At 39.0% G+C, this 17,215-nt stretch overlaps 1 protein-coding gene across 1 annotated transcript in view; it reads right to left on the bottom strand.

The window, feature by feature from the left end:
* gria2b (glutamate receptor, ionotropic, AMPA 2b) overlaps positions 1–17,215 on the bottom strand; it is a 110,583-nt gene that overhangs the window by 4,988 nt on the left and 88,380 nt on the right. Inside the window, 3 exon segments of the mRNA XM_052033943.1 lie at positions 26–273; positions 10,584–10,782; positions 16,399–16,769. Coding sequence (XP_051889903.1) covers positions 26–273; positions 10,584–10,782; positions 16,399–16,769 — 818 coding nt within the window.

The following is a 17,215-nucleotide window of genomic DNA, read 5'->3' as shown; positions in this document are numbered from 1 at the left end:
AATATTGTTATACTATTCCACCCACCTTAATGAGGATCCTTTGGGTGTTGCAATCCCGTATCCTTTCGAGTCTAGGTTTCCTCCGACTTTCATGGTATCGCAGGGCTTCCTTTGTTCAATGTACTCGTTCATGGTGGATTCCAGGAGGTAAGCATATTTTCCTTTGGATTTCCGCACTCTGACCACACCTTCTGCAGTTGTTTTGACAAAGACAGATGGCTCAGCGCTCTTCATGTAGGCCCACATTTTTTCAAAAAGTGCAATTTTGGATCTCTGCCAAAAAAGAATGATGAACTTACCAGAGAGAGTTACTCTACCTGGGCTTGAAAACTGTTAGTTACACATTAAGAGGATTTTTAATTACAGTCTTAAATGAGTCTAAGCTCCTGCCAAGACCACATCCAGGAGGATATCTGATCTGCTTTCAGATTCAAGCGCTTTGGAATATTCTTTGCTGAACCAATGCTCTACTGCAAACTGTGAGCAACTTGCTGGCTGAGGTAGGAAGAGGGGAGTTAAAGGAGGGTGGCAAAATTGGGCCAGAGCTGTGCTGGAACAATTTGTGGTAGCAAATAAGAGATTCACAGAAACCCTTAAAAAAATCCATAAACTGACTATAAACTGAGTAACACAACTCCCTGGTTAAGTTAGTGAATACTCGGTAGAACTGTGATCAACCAATATTCTTCCAATTTATAAAATTGCAATTAGGGAATTGGGGTCATATTGTCAATGAAGCAACTCAGTGCATAGTTAAATATCCTTTTGCCTGCTTTGGCTGAAAACTAAATCAGGTAGGCAATTCTATGTCACCATTCCTTTGCTGGTCATTCACGTTCTGGGTGAGAAGCAGCTGACTGGCAATTGAAAATCTCCCCATTGCTTACTCGTGTGTTTAATGTAGCATTCCTGGATCCTTTCAGTTACTAATGCTACAACCAGAAAACTGTATGTATTGTGCATTTTAGGGAAGGGAATAATTTGATCTATCCAATTCTAAACTGCTTGACTGCACTTCTCTATTCATTATTATCGTTGTGTGCTGATAGTCAAATAGTGCATAGAAATTAGCTGAATCAATGTTGCTTATCAAAGGGCTAAAGAAATGAGTTCTGAGAGCTGTAATCACATAGAATTAAACAGGAAATGAGGAAAAGAAAGATATCATAGGAGCAACTTATGCAAACAACAGATCACAAGGTGAGTGGTAGAGAGTTAGTCAGAAGTGCAAGAAACAGCAAACACCTTGGCTCCAAACCCATGTACCAAAGTGTGAGTATACGTTGAATTTATATAACATGCATGGAAAAATTAGTCAAAACAAAGTATCAGAAATATATATTAAATAATTATTAAATAATTTATCTAAGAATATAGTTTTTAAAGCCAAATATAGAAAATTCCCTTTTAAATGTAAAAAAAATGAAAAAAAACATACTTGACTGGCAACTTAAAATGTAGCTTCATTGTGTTAGAAATGTGAACACACAGCACGTTAGTTAGAGGCCCTGCTGTGTATGGATTTTTTATTGCAATTTTTGAATTGCACAATAATACACTTTATGGATATTTAAAAAGATGAATTAGCATGTTCCATGTATGAAACACACTCATGGCGAAAGTATACAATACAGCAGTGGTATCAATCATTGTACCAAGCTCATTCAACCCTCTTTCTGTCAAATTAGGTCAGACAAATGGAATAAACAGCGTGGTCCACTGGCAAGAAATCAGGGGTGATCAGCCATAGCAGCCTGCTGCTGACATCTGAATCCCTGATTTGTTCAGGATTGACTTGGAGGAGAATTATTTGGCACAGCTGGCTCAATAATGAAGCTGCAAATATCATAGAGATACCTGCTGCTCATTAGTCAGGAGAGTGTTCTTATATTTTCAGAGAAAAATGATGCTTTTAGTAACTGTCCTGCCAAGCCTCCTGTACAACCAAGAACCTGAAGGCAAAACCTCCTGGCCAAAGGAGCAGTGAAGTCACGGTGACCCCAAATTTGTTAGCTCCTGAATTGCTTCCAACAGTGGTTAACAGCTGCTGCATCTCACAGTTTGTACCAGGCTGCTGCATTCATGATGTATCAGAGGCTGAATCCGAGAATAGCATTAGAGAATTGTTGCAGCATTTGGTCCATTGAGCCCACCCTGACTCTCTAGAAGAGGGAGTCAAGAGCAGAGAGCTCCCCCTCCCGAATAGAGAGCAGCAGGCCAGGTAACATGTGGACCTCACAGGCTTCCTGAAGGCACAGAGCACAATGGACTGCACTTACATAGCACTAAAAGTTCCACATATGAACTCAGAGCTATTCATCATTAGATCCCCCTGGTAACTCATTCTGAGGTGTATTTCATCTGCGGTGCTGCGTGATAAGTAGCTGGAGGAGATGTGCTCTCACCTATATCCGTGGATTTCACCCTACTTGAGCAAAAGTTATCAAAGACGTAATCCGATCAACATCCTAATTCCGTACATTCAATCAAAAACATACAGTTGTTGACACTTTACCTTAATACTTTCATTGAGTGTTGTTTCCATGTTCCTGTGTGTGCTCTACACTTCTATTCAGTGGCCACAACCAAGCTGGTGGATGATCACTCACTTGCACTGGAAGAGGTTGCAGACAGCTATGAAAGGCACACCTAAACAATTCAATGCCTAGAGATCCTGGCCATGAACTGCAGCTTTTTACTACAAGCAGCAGCAGTGTGAGTGAGCAAGCAAGCTGACGGGCAACACTGAGGGCACCACCAGAGTGTCAGTGACTGAAGTATGAGTGCAGTCACCCTGAGGGGGAACAGCAGATTCATACATCACAGATTTACCGTCACTACCATGGATCAGTGCATTGAAATCCCAGTAATCTGACGGAGGGAAGATTGCTGGAGAGTCATGCACCCTCAAAGCCTTTGAACACAGGTGTCCAATGCCATGATGGCAAAACAGTCATATACTGAATGGCATGAGTATGTGCTACAATGGAAGTTAAGCACTCAGAGATTGGATTGTGCAGTGCTCCATTTTGACATGGAGCTGGCCACCACTTCCATGTTAGAGATGATAATTGCTAAGCTCAGTGTAAACTCCGGTACAAGGTTGGGGATGAACCCTCCAGCGATCCAGAGTAATTAAGTACGTTATCATGCACATTTCACATTTTTTCAAGCATCTTGATGTATAGGTGCATCACAGCCTGTGCCTATAACCCTATTGTAAACCTCATCCAAGTCCTCTTGTGCAAAACCAGTGTTTGATCTTTTCCTCTATGGAAGGAGCACATCAGCTACCCTCCCCCCACATCTTCATCCTCCAAGCCTGGTTGTAAGCCACTCATGCCTGGTGGGTGATTCACTGTGCACATCAAGCTCAGAGCTACTGAATGCAGTGTCAGGTGGAGAGGCACCATGTCCTTGTTTCCCAACTCTGCTAATCATCAGCTAGGACCTGGACAGATTGGATTTCTTCAGTATCTGAAAAGAAAAAGGTACAAGAGTTTGGTCACTTTGAGTAGAGGGGGCAGGTAATAGGAATTTTAACTGAGTAAGTGAGAGGAGATTGTGGGAAGTAGGGAAACTGAATGTGAAAAGGGGCATTAGCTCTAATTAAAAGTCAATTTTAACAATTTCCCCTCTTCCATTGGCCATGGTTTCTGAGACGGTTTAACCTACGATTGCAAGGAGTGCTCCTTAATGCAACTGTGCCAATGAACAGATGAATTTACATCTGCTCTGCAATCTGCCACTGCCTGTCTCTTTCTCCTGCAAGAAAGAGGGAATGGTGTTGAAGATTCCGTAGTGTTCCTGAATGATGTGCCTGCTATAGTTGAATAGCTGGAAGTATATGTAAGATTTGTTTGAGCATTATTGCGGCAAGTATAAAGGTCTTCTTGTGAAATTGTTGGTGGATTGGATTTGTTGATAATGGTCACAACCTTTGCCCACACAGGTGAGGTCATTACATTTCTTTCTGCACTGGGATCAGGGCCTCATTGGCTTTCATCCTCCTGACCACCACCTCATTTGACTGCTTTATTTCTACCCTGAGTAACTTCTTGTACTGCTGATCATGCAGGTCCTCTCCTGTAGCATCCATCTCTTCAAAAGAATGTCTAAGTGAGCATCCAAGATATGGAGTGCTTGCTCTCATGTGTCTTGCTGTTCTTCTGTTCACTGTTTCTCGGGATGCACATTGTTTTCCAGCTGTGGCTTAATGCATTTGGCACCCCTACTTTAAGAGGTGCAGGCTCTTTCCTTTCAGTTGATCCACTGAACTCCTGAAATGACTTGTGGCCACTGTTTTGAAATACATCCTGATAGGTGTAGCGTAAGAACACAAACTAATACATGAGATGCATACACAAATTCCTTGTGCCAATGGTACCAGGATAAGTTGATACAGGTATCTTTCACTACACCACTTTAGCATGCTTTAATGCACATTTAAATTTCTAACTGATAATGTTAAATATTCAAGTACTGAAAAACATTTAGCTGCTAAAGGTTAGGGATGAGCTTTCAGGTAAAAGTTAATTTGCATTTAAATTTATAGGATTGGCATTTTGCAAAGGAAATCTGAGGAAACAGAAAAACAGAAAGAATGTAATGGTGAAAACCTTAGATGCCAAGGTTTATCTCAGATGTAAGTCCCCAGGCTATTGCCAAATAGATACCTGAAATGTGTCATTAAGGAAGCTGACATGTGAAATGCATAGTCCCCAAATTCATGAAGGAGAGGGTATCTTTCATTATTCTGAAAATTAAGCAAATTGGATGAACATGTACGTGCAAATCAATGTAAACTATTAATAAACAAATTATCAACCTGTCAGACACCACGCATTAGCAACATAACCTGGCAATAATGGCTTAGAATTCCCTCTTCTACCATTATTCAGGCCTGCATGGTGGGTTTTAAGCGAGCCAATTGAAATGGGCTGCTTTCATGCAATATACTTGAAAGCCTATTGATATAGCTTAGATATGGAGAAAAGAGTATATGAGAGTGGGTGAGAAAAATTGCAAGCATTGGATTTGAAGGGATAGGAACAATTAAGAGTGACTATTATACTGGTCTTGAAAAGGTTGCAAAGTTAATGAACAGTTCTATTCAAGGCTACTGAGTGGAGGTGTCCTGAATGAGATGATTACAAAGTAAGAAGCTCCTCGGGTTTGACAGCATTGCATTGTCTGCATGGAGACGCTCACAAGTTTCAGGCCGTGGCTGCTGCACAAGCCGTCCCTACCATGTATTGTGGCTACAGGTGGCCGCCTACTTTACTCTCTGCTTTTTACTTCCAGTGCAATGAACAGAGAGCAAAAGTCAGCTGTGATGTAAAATGAGTGCCAGATTCAATTCTGTCTGGTTCCTACTATGCAGGTCATATTAAAATTAAATACAGCGTGAAAAAACTGTAGCAATGTCCACTGAAGGAAGTCCAACTAGTAAATGCCCTATGACAAATTATGTGCCCTCCTCACTCACTGTGAATTACAAAACAGTGACAAGATACAGTTAGACAATGTTGTCTCACGTTCTGTGAAAATACTTCAAACAAACCGACTTTTATTTCCTGCTCATTAGTTACAGGTTATTATAATGTAAAGGATAGCAAATATTAATAACATTTTCTCACTTTGGATGTTTACATATAATGTTGTGAAGAAATCAGAAAAGAGACAAACACAGAAAATGCTGGAAATACCCAACATGGATTGAGAAACAGAGATAATATTTCTGGTCAGTAACTTTACATCAGAATTGGGAATGGTGTGAAATAAGCAGTTCTGAAGATACAGAGAGAAGACAGAAAGTAGAAAAGACCAAATGACAAAGGGGGTGATAGTGCAGGGTCATATAAGTCTACAGCAACACACAAAATGCTGGAGGAACTCAGCAGGTCAGGCAGCATCTATGGAGGGAAATGGACAGTTGACATTTCAGGTTCAGACCTTTCATCTGGAGAGGGGAGATAGCCAATATAAAGAGGTGGAGGGAAGGGGTAGGGCAAGAATTGGCAGGTGATAGGTGGATCCAGGTGAGAGGGGGGTGATAGGCAGATGGGGGAGGGGAGAGTGGGAATAGCGCCAGAAGCTGGTAAGTGATAGATGGAATTAATAAAGGGCTGAAGATGATGGAATATGATAGGAGAGGAAGGTGGAGGATGGAATAAAGGGAGGGCGGATGAGGACAGTGTTAAATTGGTTTATTATTGTTATATGTACTGAGGTACAGTGAAAAATTTTGTTTTGCCTACAGATCATTTCATTACATCAGTGCATTGAGGTAATACAAGGGAAAACAATAACAGAATGCTGAATAAAATGTTACAGTTACAGCGAAAGTGCAGCACAGGCAGACAATAAAGTGCAAGGTCATAACGAGATAGGTTGTGAGGTTCAATGTGAGGAGTGTGTGGGTGATGGGCAGATGAAGAGGGTAGAGGCAGGGAAAGAGACAGGGTGATGGGGGCTGGGTGGTTCAGGAGGAGAGAGAAAAGGGACAGAGGGGGAACAACTTACCGGAAGTTGGAGAATTCAATGTTCATGTCGCTGGACTGTAGTCTACTCAGGCAGAATATAGGGTGCTGTTCCTCTATTTTGTGTTTAGCCTCATCTAGGCAGTACAGGAGGGTGAGGAAAGACATGTTGGTGTGGGAATAGGGAGAAGAATTAATATGACTGGCAACAGGGAGATCCAGACGGCCACGGAGGACAGAGCGCAGGTGCTTGACAAAACAGTCTCCCAGTCTGCATCCGGTCTTACCGATGCAAAAGAACTCACCTCTTCTATGTATCTCCATAGAAGTTTAGAGGATGGAAAAATGCAGAAGAATTATCTGAAATTATTAAAGGACTATGGAAGAAACGCTGGAAATCTAAAATAAAAATGTCAGAAATGCTTAGCAACATAATTTGTTCAAACTGTCATTGCCTGGGAACTATAATGTGTCTATTCTGAAGATGAAACAGTGTAAGGGGACAAAAACAGAGAGTTCAGAGTGGGAGTGAGATGGGGAATTAAAATGACAGACAGCAGGAAACTGAGTAATATTTTTGGACTAAACAGAGTTTTTTAAATTTCATTTCTGAGATATGGCCATCGCTGGCAAGGCTAACATTTATTGTGCATCCCAGTTGCCCTTGAGAAGGTTACGGCACAGAAAGCGAGGTCGAGGAAAAGAAGGGTCGAGTTGGAGATGGACAATGTGAGAGCAGGGTAGGAATTCACAGCAAAAGTAACGAAATTTTCTAGTTCAGGCTAAAAGCAGGAAGTGCACTGATATAATCAGAAAATCTACTTGATAAAGAGAATTAAGGAGACTATATTTTGATACTTGCAGAAGTTAGGCAATAGCTTGTACCCTCACGGATTCCCACAATAGCACTTTTATTTGGAGTAAATGAGGGGAATTACTTCACTGAAACTAAGCATAATCAGGTGAAGGATGTAATGGAAGGGGACTGGTTGGGCTTCTGATTAAGGATAAAGTGAAGGGCCTTCAATTTCCACCCTGTTGTCAGTGCATGTCTGACTCACTCTTCCATTCCTCCACTGTTCTGGAGGATGAGCTAATGACAAATAACCATTACAAGCCCACAGCACTCATTGCTAATTTGGCTTCACTTCTTCCTACTTCCCATGTGATCTCCATTCCATTCGTTATTTCGCTGTCTCTTTTACATCCATTCTTACAATGGCTCCTATCATACCTTTCAATCTCCCAAATCACATCCCCTCCCCCCTAATATGTGTGTAGCAGTTCCTGCAATTCTGCTCTCACCTCCTCTGCCATCCCAGAGCTTGACAACATTCCTAGTAACCTCACTTTCCACTCCAACAACCTTAACCCAGAAAATGTTGTTCAGGCAGCATCAGTGGAGAGAGAAACAGAATTAATGTTCCAGGCCAACAATCTCTCATCAGAACCAAGTATAGTTAAAAGTGAACAGATTTTAAGATGCAGAGAAATTTAGGGAGAGGAGGGGACACAGGGGTCAGGAGATTATCCTCTGGAATTTCTGACATTTCCAAAGCGATACCATCACCAAACACATCCCTCCCTCCCTCCGCCTTATAGCGAGAGACCATTTCCTCTAGGATGCTCTTGTTCATTTTTCCATCTTCACCAATACCCATTTCCCTTCCCACAGATCTTTTCAACTGCAGGAGATACAACTCCTTCCTTTTTTATCCCTTCTATTCCCAACTTCTGGAGCCAGGAACTCTCTTTCCACGTTAAGCATGATTTAGTTATACTTCCTTTGAGTTGCTACCCTGCATTCCCTGTTCATGATGTGGTCTGGCATCACATATATTGCGGACATAAAATTCCAGGTTAGGTAGCTGCTTTGCACAACACTGCAGGCATGGCCCTTCTTCTAGTCAGGCATATCACAGCCTTCCGGACACAACATCAAGTACAACAGTTTCATGAGACCACCATTTCTAGCGCCAGATTTCCAGTATTCTGTCTGCATTTTTGTTAATTTCAAGTAATTATTGTGTATTCAGATAATAGTCCAGTGATGGAAGATGTTGTCAACAGTGAATTCAAGCAGCACTTACTCACAAGAATCTGCTCATGCATGCTATTTTGGTGTGTCTTATCAGGATCACTCTGCTCTTGACCTCATCACAACTTTGATCCAAACGTGGACCAAAGAGCTAAATCACAGAGGTGAGATTAGAATGACTGCTCTTGAAATCAAGACAGCATTTGATGAAATGTGGCATAAAGGAGCCTCGGGAGTAAAAGGCAATGGGCATCAAAGGGAAAACATTCAATTGTTGGAGTGAACCTCACGCTAAGAAAGACGGTTGTATTTGTTGGAGGTCAACCATTCCAGCTCTAGGATATCACTGCAGAGGTTCCCTCAAGGCAGCGTCCAAAACCACACTGCCTTCAATGACCACCTACTCAGCATAAGAACATAAGAAACGAAACCATGTAGCCTTTAGCACGTTCCACCATTCAATAAAATCATGGCTCATCTTTAATCTCAGCAAATTTTCCTGCATTAATCCCATATTCTTGATCCCCTTACTCTCCAAAAACCTATGAATACCTGTCTTGAACGTATTCAGTGACCAGACCTCCACAGCACTCGTGTAGAGAATTCCAAAGATCCGTTACCATCTGGGTGAAGACATTTCATCTCCATTCCGAATGGCCAGACCTTTATTTTGAGATGGTGACCCCTCATCATCTATCTTGTTGCAAATGCTACGTGGATGAAAATAAAAAGCCTTAAGCTTTGATCTTTTACAACTCTTACTTACTGCACATTCAATTTCTGTTGTATAGTTTTGCTTGTATTTTCTGTCCCTTTCTGACGTACTGTTATGATTATTTCCCCTTCACTATCTTGTTCCAAAATCACACAGTATCCTGAATTTGAAATATATTGCTGTTCCATCATTGTTACAGGGTCCAGATCCTAGAACTCCCTTCTCACCAGCATAGAGACAGTGCCTTTACAGAATGACTGCAATAGTTTTAGAAGCTGGTTTACTGTCATCTTCTTGAGAGCAATTAAGGATAAGCAATAACTGCCATCACCATAAAAAATACAAAAAAAATTAGATCTCCCCCAGACTTCTGTTACCTTCCACCCATTTTTCTATTTTGGTCTCTCCTGCTTTCTAGCATGACACAGGTCTTCCTTTCCTTCTGTCCTCTGACCCCTGTGTTCCCTCCTCTTCCCAAATTTCTCTGCATCTTAAAATCTGTTCACCTCTAACTATACCTAGTTTTGATGAGAGATTGTTGGCCTGGAACATTAATTCTGTTTCTCTCTCCACTGATGCTGCCTGAACAGCATCTTCTGTGGTTTGTTCAGATTTCCAACATCTGCAGTATTTTGCATTTGCATATGGTTTGGAAGCATATTTTTTTTGCATTACTTAAATCTTTTGAAGCAAACATTTAAAAATCTGCCCTTGAGATATTTGAATCTGTTATATAACAATGTGATCTATCAGACTTCAAATGTCCTTATTCAGTGTTCGTTTCTTTTCCCGAATGGCACCATGATATTTCACTCCTTTTCTCATAATGAGGATGTCAATGTTCAGAAATATTTTAGTAGGAATGCCTACATCTTTCAATAGACCAAATAATGTACTGGCTGAGAAATAATATGTCATTTCCTCTGCCTGACCAGTGCTATGTTTCTTTTCCCACCACCAGCCATCATTGTGAGCTCAGGATATTCTAAAGCACTTGATAGTGAATTATCTTGATATATAGCTAACATTAATAAGGAATAGATATGGAAGAATTTTTTTGCCAGCAACTTTTCACCAGCGCTAATAATCAATTTTTTTTTAAATATGCTGGCTGAAGGATAAAGATTAGTCAGGACATCAGGGGAATTCCCTGCCCAATGGAATAATATGATTTGATGCCTATTGACTGTTATAATAAAACATAATTAGAAACTGTCACCGTAAGCAAAACCTTCGCATTAACAATGTTATGCTTTATAAAAGTGTTTCCTTTCTCAGCCTAACCATAGGCTAAAATACTTTGCCACATCTGAAACAAAACACAGAGATAAAAACACCCCTATCTTACCCTAAAAAATTCTTTTGTGGATCCAGCATCCAAAGTTCCATACGCAATATCAGTTTGCTTAGCAAGATCCTCTGCACTTTCAATGGGTGACACCATTCGTTCGACCGTCAGGAAAGCAGCTAAGTTAGCCGTGTATGATGATATTATGATCAAGGTAAAGAACCACCACACACCTCCAACAATTCGCCCCGACAGGGATCTAATAACAAGTGTGAAATGGATTTATAAAATGAAATGAATGTCTTCATTGGAACAGAGTAAACAATCACATGATATTGAGCATAGCATTTAAGTACAGGAAAGCACATTAGTGTATATTCTGGCCATTTCAGAGAAAAGTTGAAAAATATTTCATATCTTTTTGTGGAAAACTTAATTACAACATGTTTTAGTGTTGTTAAAAGTGTACTCTACAGTGGAAGATTTTCATTTAGACCTAATAAACAGTAAAAGGTGTGGCCCTGCAGTAAAAACTGCTGGGAATATGAGGATATGCCAAATGAAAACAAGATTAGTCATCCCTCATCGTAATTTACATGCTATATGCATGGAATACATGAAGGCAGATTTATGATTATTATACTGCAAATGCACGGTACAGTCTCACAGAAAAAACTAGGCCAAATGTTTGAATGACTAGCTTCACTTAATCTGAAAACCATTTAACACATTCAATGACATCAACAAACAGTTGTTATACACAGATGTGAGAAGCCATGTACTATGCTGGAAGTTTAGTACGTAAAATTGCAAATGTTCAGCATTCAGTAATCAACGTTGCAATGATCAACAATTCTATTCATTATTTTAAAAAGCCATTTATAATTTATCAAAACCAAGTGATTAATAAAAGAAATATGCTTCATGAGTGGCCAGCGAGCATGCAAAACAAAACTGTTGTAAATATGCAGGTTATGTGAAAGCAAAATCAACTCAGAAATCCAAGATTTTTTGCAGCATCAAAAAGCATATTTGTGTTTCCCTTGCTCTGTTCTAAAAGATAAGAAGATAAGGTAATTTCCTTTCAACAATTTCATCAAAAAAATGAAAATCTATATCAATTCCCACAAATGTAATACGTGACAAATATCCTAATAGCAGTCCAAACTTTTTTTTTCAGTTGCAGCTGAGATCTTTGAATATCACCCTCTAACCAAAACTACAGGGTCACTCTGAACTCCTAATGTGCCTAAACATGTCCTTTTGATTGTGGTACTTTTCATTTCATTACTAAGCCATAGATTTGCTCAGTCCCCTCTCTACTGATAGCCAGAGATAGCTTTCCCACTGATTAATCAACTTATAAACCAACATACATACTTCAGTGCTAAAAAGCAAGTAAAAATATAAAATACTTTATAGTAAAGATTTGATTTTAATACCCTTACACCAGGTCTCCTCACTAGGTTTAAATAGATTGATTTTTAATGCTGTGGTTCAAATGTAACAGTCATTATGTTGCTTTGCATAAATCCAAACATTCAGCATTGGGAGGCAATTCAACCATATGGACATCATAATTGGGCACTCTTGTACTAATCTAAGAAAATATTGTTGAAATATTTAACTGTGCATATTGTTTTTTTAAGAATTTACTTTGTAATATCATATAACAACCAGAGTAACCAGTATCGTCAAATATCCACATTCCAGATATGATCTGTGGCTGAACTTTCTGAATGAACGTGAACACTTACTCATGGTGAGATCATTTAACTCAGCAAAAAACCATTACTGGACAGGTAATCTTTAACTCAGGAAACAACAGACATATTTTTTTCTGATCTATCAAATAAATCCCACTGTCATGGTCTTTATGCAGTTACTAAAATTATACCTTTAACATTTTCATTTTTTAAAAAATATGGAATATTATGGGACTGTTTATCTAAATTTTACAGTAAGTACTAACCTAATAAAAGTAAAGAAAAAGTGGTAATTATGTAATACCTCTTTTGGTAGAATATGTAAAGATGCATATAATTTCAGAACATGAATGTATAAACTCCAACATATTATACCAGATTTCAAGAAATTATCAGAAATTAAAGTTTTCTCACCTGTCATCGCCTATTAGAAGGAAAAGATACAGATGTCCATTAAATACCTTAAATTTGATTTTACATATAGCAATAAGCATGTTTTAATGTTTCTTTCTTATGAGAGCTGGTATTTAGCAATTCTTAACTGAAGCATTTCTGTTCCCTTTCTAACCTAGTTGCTAACCTCTTACAAAACATTCTGTGTGCAATGCAGTGTAAGGGACAATGTTTTACAGGGAGGTTTGTGTAAGGACTTGATTTAAAAAAGTGAAGTACCAAGAGGCTTTGGGAGTATAACATATTCAAAGTAAACCATTTATATCGAGGCAAAATTCAAAGCTGTTTAAGGAAAGATCTAGTCATTGTTTTGTATATGGGCAGTTGAAATAGAATAGCAGATAGTAACATTCTTCCAGAGTCATAGCATGAAAACAGGAAATAGTATGGTCCAACACATCCATGCTGACTGAGATGCCTATCCATACTAATCCCATTTTCCTGTATTTGTTCCATATTCCTCAAATTGTTTCCTATCCATGTACCTGTCCAAACATTTTTTAAATGCTGTGATTGTACCCACCTCTCCAAACTCCTCTGTCAGCTTGTTCCATAAACCCATCACCCCCTGTGTGGAAAAACTTGCCCCTCAGATCTCTTTTAAATTTCTCCCGTCTCACCTTAAACCTATGGCCTCTAGTTTTAGACTCCCCCACCCTAGGAAAAAGACCATCTATCCTATCTATGCTATTCACAATTTTATAAACCTCCATAAGTTCACGCCTCAACCTCTTGTACTCCAGTGACAACAGCCTCAGCCTATCCAATCTCTCATAACTTAAAGCCCTCAATTCCATGCAACATCCCAGTGAAACTTTTCTGCACTCATTCTAGAGCAACCACATCCTTTCTATAAGTGTGGTGACCAGAACGACACACAATATTTCAAATGTGGCCTTACCAATGTCTTATACAGTTGCAACATGATGTTCCAACTCTTATACTCAGTACCCCTGCCTATGAAGGCAAGCAAGCTAAACGCCTTCTTCACTACTCTATCCAGCTACGTTGCTATTTTCAGGCATCTATGAACTTGCACCCCAAAGTCCCTCTGTACATTAGTGCTCCTAAGGTCCCTGCCTTTTACTGTGTATGTCCAGCCAGGATGAGACAACCCAAAATGCATTACCTCACACTTGCCTGGGTTAAATTCCATCTGCTACCACGCTGTCCAATTTTTCAGCTGACCAATATCTCTTTGTATCGTTAGACAACCATCCTTGCTAACTACAACTCCATCAATCTGTGTGTCATCAGGAAACTTACTTTCAGATCACAAACATTTTCAACCAAGTCATTTATATATATGACAAACAACAAAGGTTCTGACACCGACCCCTGTGGTACACCACTGGTTACACCCTTCAGTCAGAGAAACAACCCTTCACCACTATCCTCTGCCTCCTATCACCAAGCCAATTTTGGATCACTTTGCCAAAATACCTTCGACCCCATGTGCCCTAACTTTCTTGACCAGCCCACTGGGTGAGAACTTGTCCCAGAAAAGGAGCTGGAAAAAAACATTTATTTACGGTGTAACTGAAGATAGTTAAACAAGTTAAGGCTGAAAATTCACATACTAAAGGGGGTTTAGGATTATCATTTAGCTCAATAATACATTTTGAAAATGAAAGGGAAGTATAATTAATAATCAAACATATGAATCCAAGCAGGAGTGGGCTACTTGGCCCCTTGAGTCTGCTCTGCCAGTTAATAAGATCATGGCTACTCAGACTTTTAGCTAGGACACAAGTAGATTATACGTATGGTTACTTGAGCGCACAGTTATTGCAATCTTTGTGAAAATAGGTGGGAAGAGTTATTGCTATTTTTGTTAACATGCTGGGCATTGTTATTGCTTTATTTTGCTACTACTGCTATCTTCATGCATTCTTACAATGCTCCATCAACTGATAAATAAAGACTGAAGCGTTGATTGGACTCCCTTTGACTGAATCATTATCTTCATCATCCTCGGGTTCAAGTTAATTAAAACAATTAATGGCCTTACAATAAGATTTGAGTCAGGCTGAATTCCTGATCTTGGTGGCACCAGGGTGCAGGTGAGGCACTGTCTGGAGCCCATTCACCTCCCCATTAGGAGAAAGTAAGGCAGGAGTAAAAGACATTATTGGCTATGAGCTCATGGTTCCTAATAGCAGAGTTTGAAGATGTGGGAAGCTCACCCAACCTCCCTAAAGGTCTCAATCTTTAAACATCAGATTCAAAGTCCTCAATATGTCATGTTTATCAGCATCATATTCCAGGGAGTGTTAATATTATTACAGAGAAGCTGTTTCCACTGCACTTTGACCAAGCCAGAAAAAGAGGACTCATTACCTGTTCAAAACCTGGACTATGAAAATAGAAAGCACCAAGCATAGAATGGCTGAACTGGGGTTGAAATGAATTAAGCAGCTAATTCGTCAGTCTAATTATGAACTCATAAGCAATGGTTACCTACAGTGATTATTTACCTGCAGCCAACTGATATGGTTAAGTGTGATTGATAGGCTGCTAATGAATAGTAAACCTTTTTACTTAGAAGTAATTATCCCTCAGCTACTCTTCTGGTTATTCAAAATGACAAAAAATATTTCTGGTTCAATATTATTATTTCCTCAACATCTATTTTTTCTCAACCTGATGGTGTCAGAATGTAGGTGCAGAATTGCTCCAAGTGCATAAGATTTAATTGAGCCACATGCTGCTGGGCTACCTCTCCAGACATGATACTTGCCCAAAAATATGGCTTAATGACATTTCTAAATCTTATTTCTATTCTTCTACAAACAAAATCATGACAACATAAATATGCACTACAGTTATTAAGTATTCTTCTCAAACTCTAAGATTTTAGAGAAAGTATTCTGAATCAAGCATAACATGGCTATTAATAATCATTAAAAATAAATCTCTATAAAACCTTTCAATAACTAATAAAATTGCTACTATTAAAGATGATCTGTATATAGCTTTCACTCATATTTAACAGTAATAAAGAAATACGTATGCATAAATTTAAATAGACATAAACTGAAAATTGAAGATGCTCCTATCTTCTCTCACCTCTTCAGCGGGTTCACTCTAGCACATTTAACGCTCAGCATTAATGTCCTCTCTCAATAAATGGTCTCAGTGTTTCAAAGCCGACCTCCTCAAGTAAACAAATTAATTTCTCATTTCTCACTGAAGAAGATAAAGAGCCAGGAACCTTCTAACATAAACCATTTGACAAGATATTTGTATTTCTTTTACCTTACCATAAACAGATAAGTGTGGATAAAAAAAATTGGATGATAAGATGACTGATGAACTAACTAGGCCAGAGATCCTTACCTTTGCGATCGTTCCTTGCACTTGCCTTTGTTATACACACATGAACCGTGGACCAAAAAATGGGAATATGCAGCAAAAACACGGTACCCCTCCAAGAGGACTATGTAATGACTGTAACCTTATGCATTTTCTGGTCTCAGCAGCAGGGTGTATATATAAATTCACAATGGAAATACATGAATGACATCGTAATCTATCATTCGTGTAGTTCTTTGATTTGAAAAATACTTTTTTAAATTTAGTTTTCCCTTTTTAAGATCAAAAAGTTCATCATTTTGCAAGTTTTTTCTTTTATTTTGTTAAATGTGAATATATACACACCATGGCATCAGATAGGGACCGAAAATGCACAAAGCTAAAATGCTTGAGTGACCAACCTTGGCGAAATATCGCATCCTTGCTGCATAAAGGCACCCAGAGAAAACCAGAGACTATTAAATATCCCAAATTCATTAGTTTGGTCGTTACTTTGTGTTTCCCGTCCATCTTCGTATTCTTCGGTGTGCCACTCATATGGACTAAATCTGCTGACCAAGAATAAAACTACGCTGACCCCGATGTAAGCGAAGACAATGCACATCCAGATTTCATAAGCTAATGGATCTAGAAAGGAGAATACTCCTGGCTTCGACTTCTGTGGTTTCTTTATCATGATGGATATCCCAAGGCTCATGAAGGGCTTTGAAAAGTCGATCACCTCTTCTCTAACCAAAGTGATTGTCAGTGGCGCTACTGCAATATCTGCTTTCTGTAACAACAAAGCACAGAAGTCATTTAATGTTTTGTTAATAATTTAGTTTGTACCACCGACAAAAACCTTGTTCATGAACTGAAAATTATCAGTTTTCATTTGTCTTGCCTTTATAAAAAAAACTATTTCAATATAATTATCGCATTCAGATGAAGGTTCACCTATTTTCTCATTAGTAATACCACTACAATTTACCTGTTGTCATTTTTGGTTTTACTGTACTTCATTGCAGATACTTATCTGAAGGTTGCTAATCCAAAGTTGCTATAGAAAAAACATTTATTTTAATGAAAGTAAAGTGCAATAAATTCAGGACTGCCTTGTGTTATTTCCAACTTGAAAGATAAAAAAAACTCAGAACTTCACAGCACCCAACTATATAATCCAGATATACTTCATAACTAAAATATGCAAATGATTGTTCTTAATGATGTGGAAGCTTT

Source organism: Pristis pectinata, chromosome 2, assembly GCF_009764475.1.
Source record: "Pristis pectinata isolate sPriPec2 chromosome 2, sPriPec2.1.pri, whole genome shotgun sequence".
Taxonomy (NCBI): Eukaryota; Metazoa; Chordata; class Chondrichthyes; order Rhinopristiformes; family Pristidae; genus Pristis; species Pristis pectinata.
Note: the sequence above shows the minus strand (reverse complement) of the source record. Positions and strands in the feature narration are given on the sequence as shown.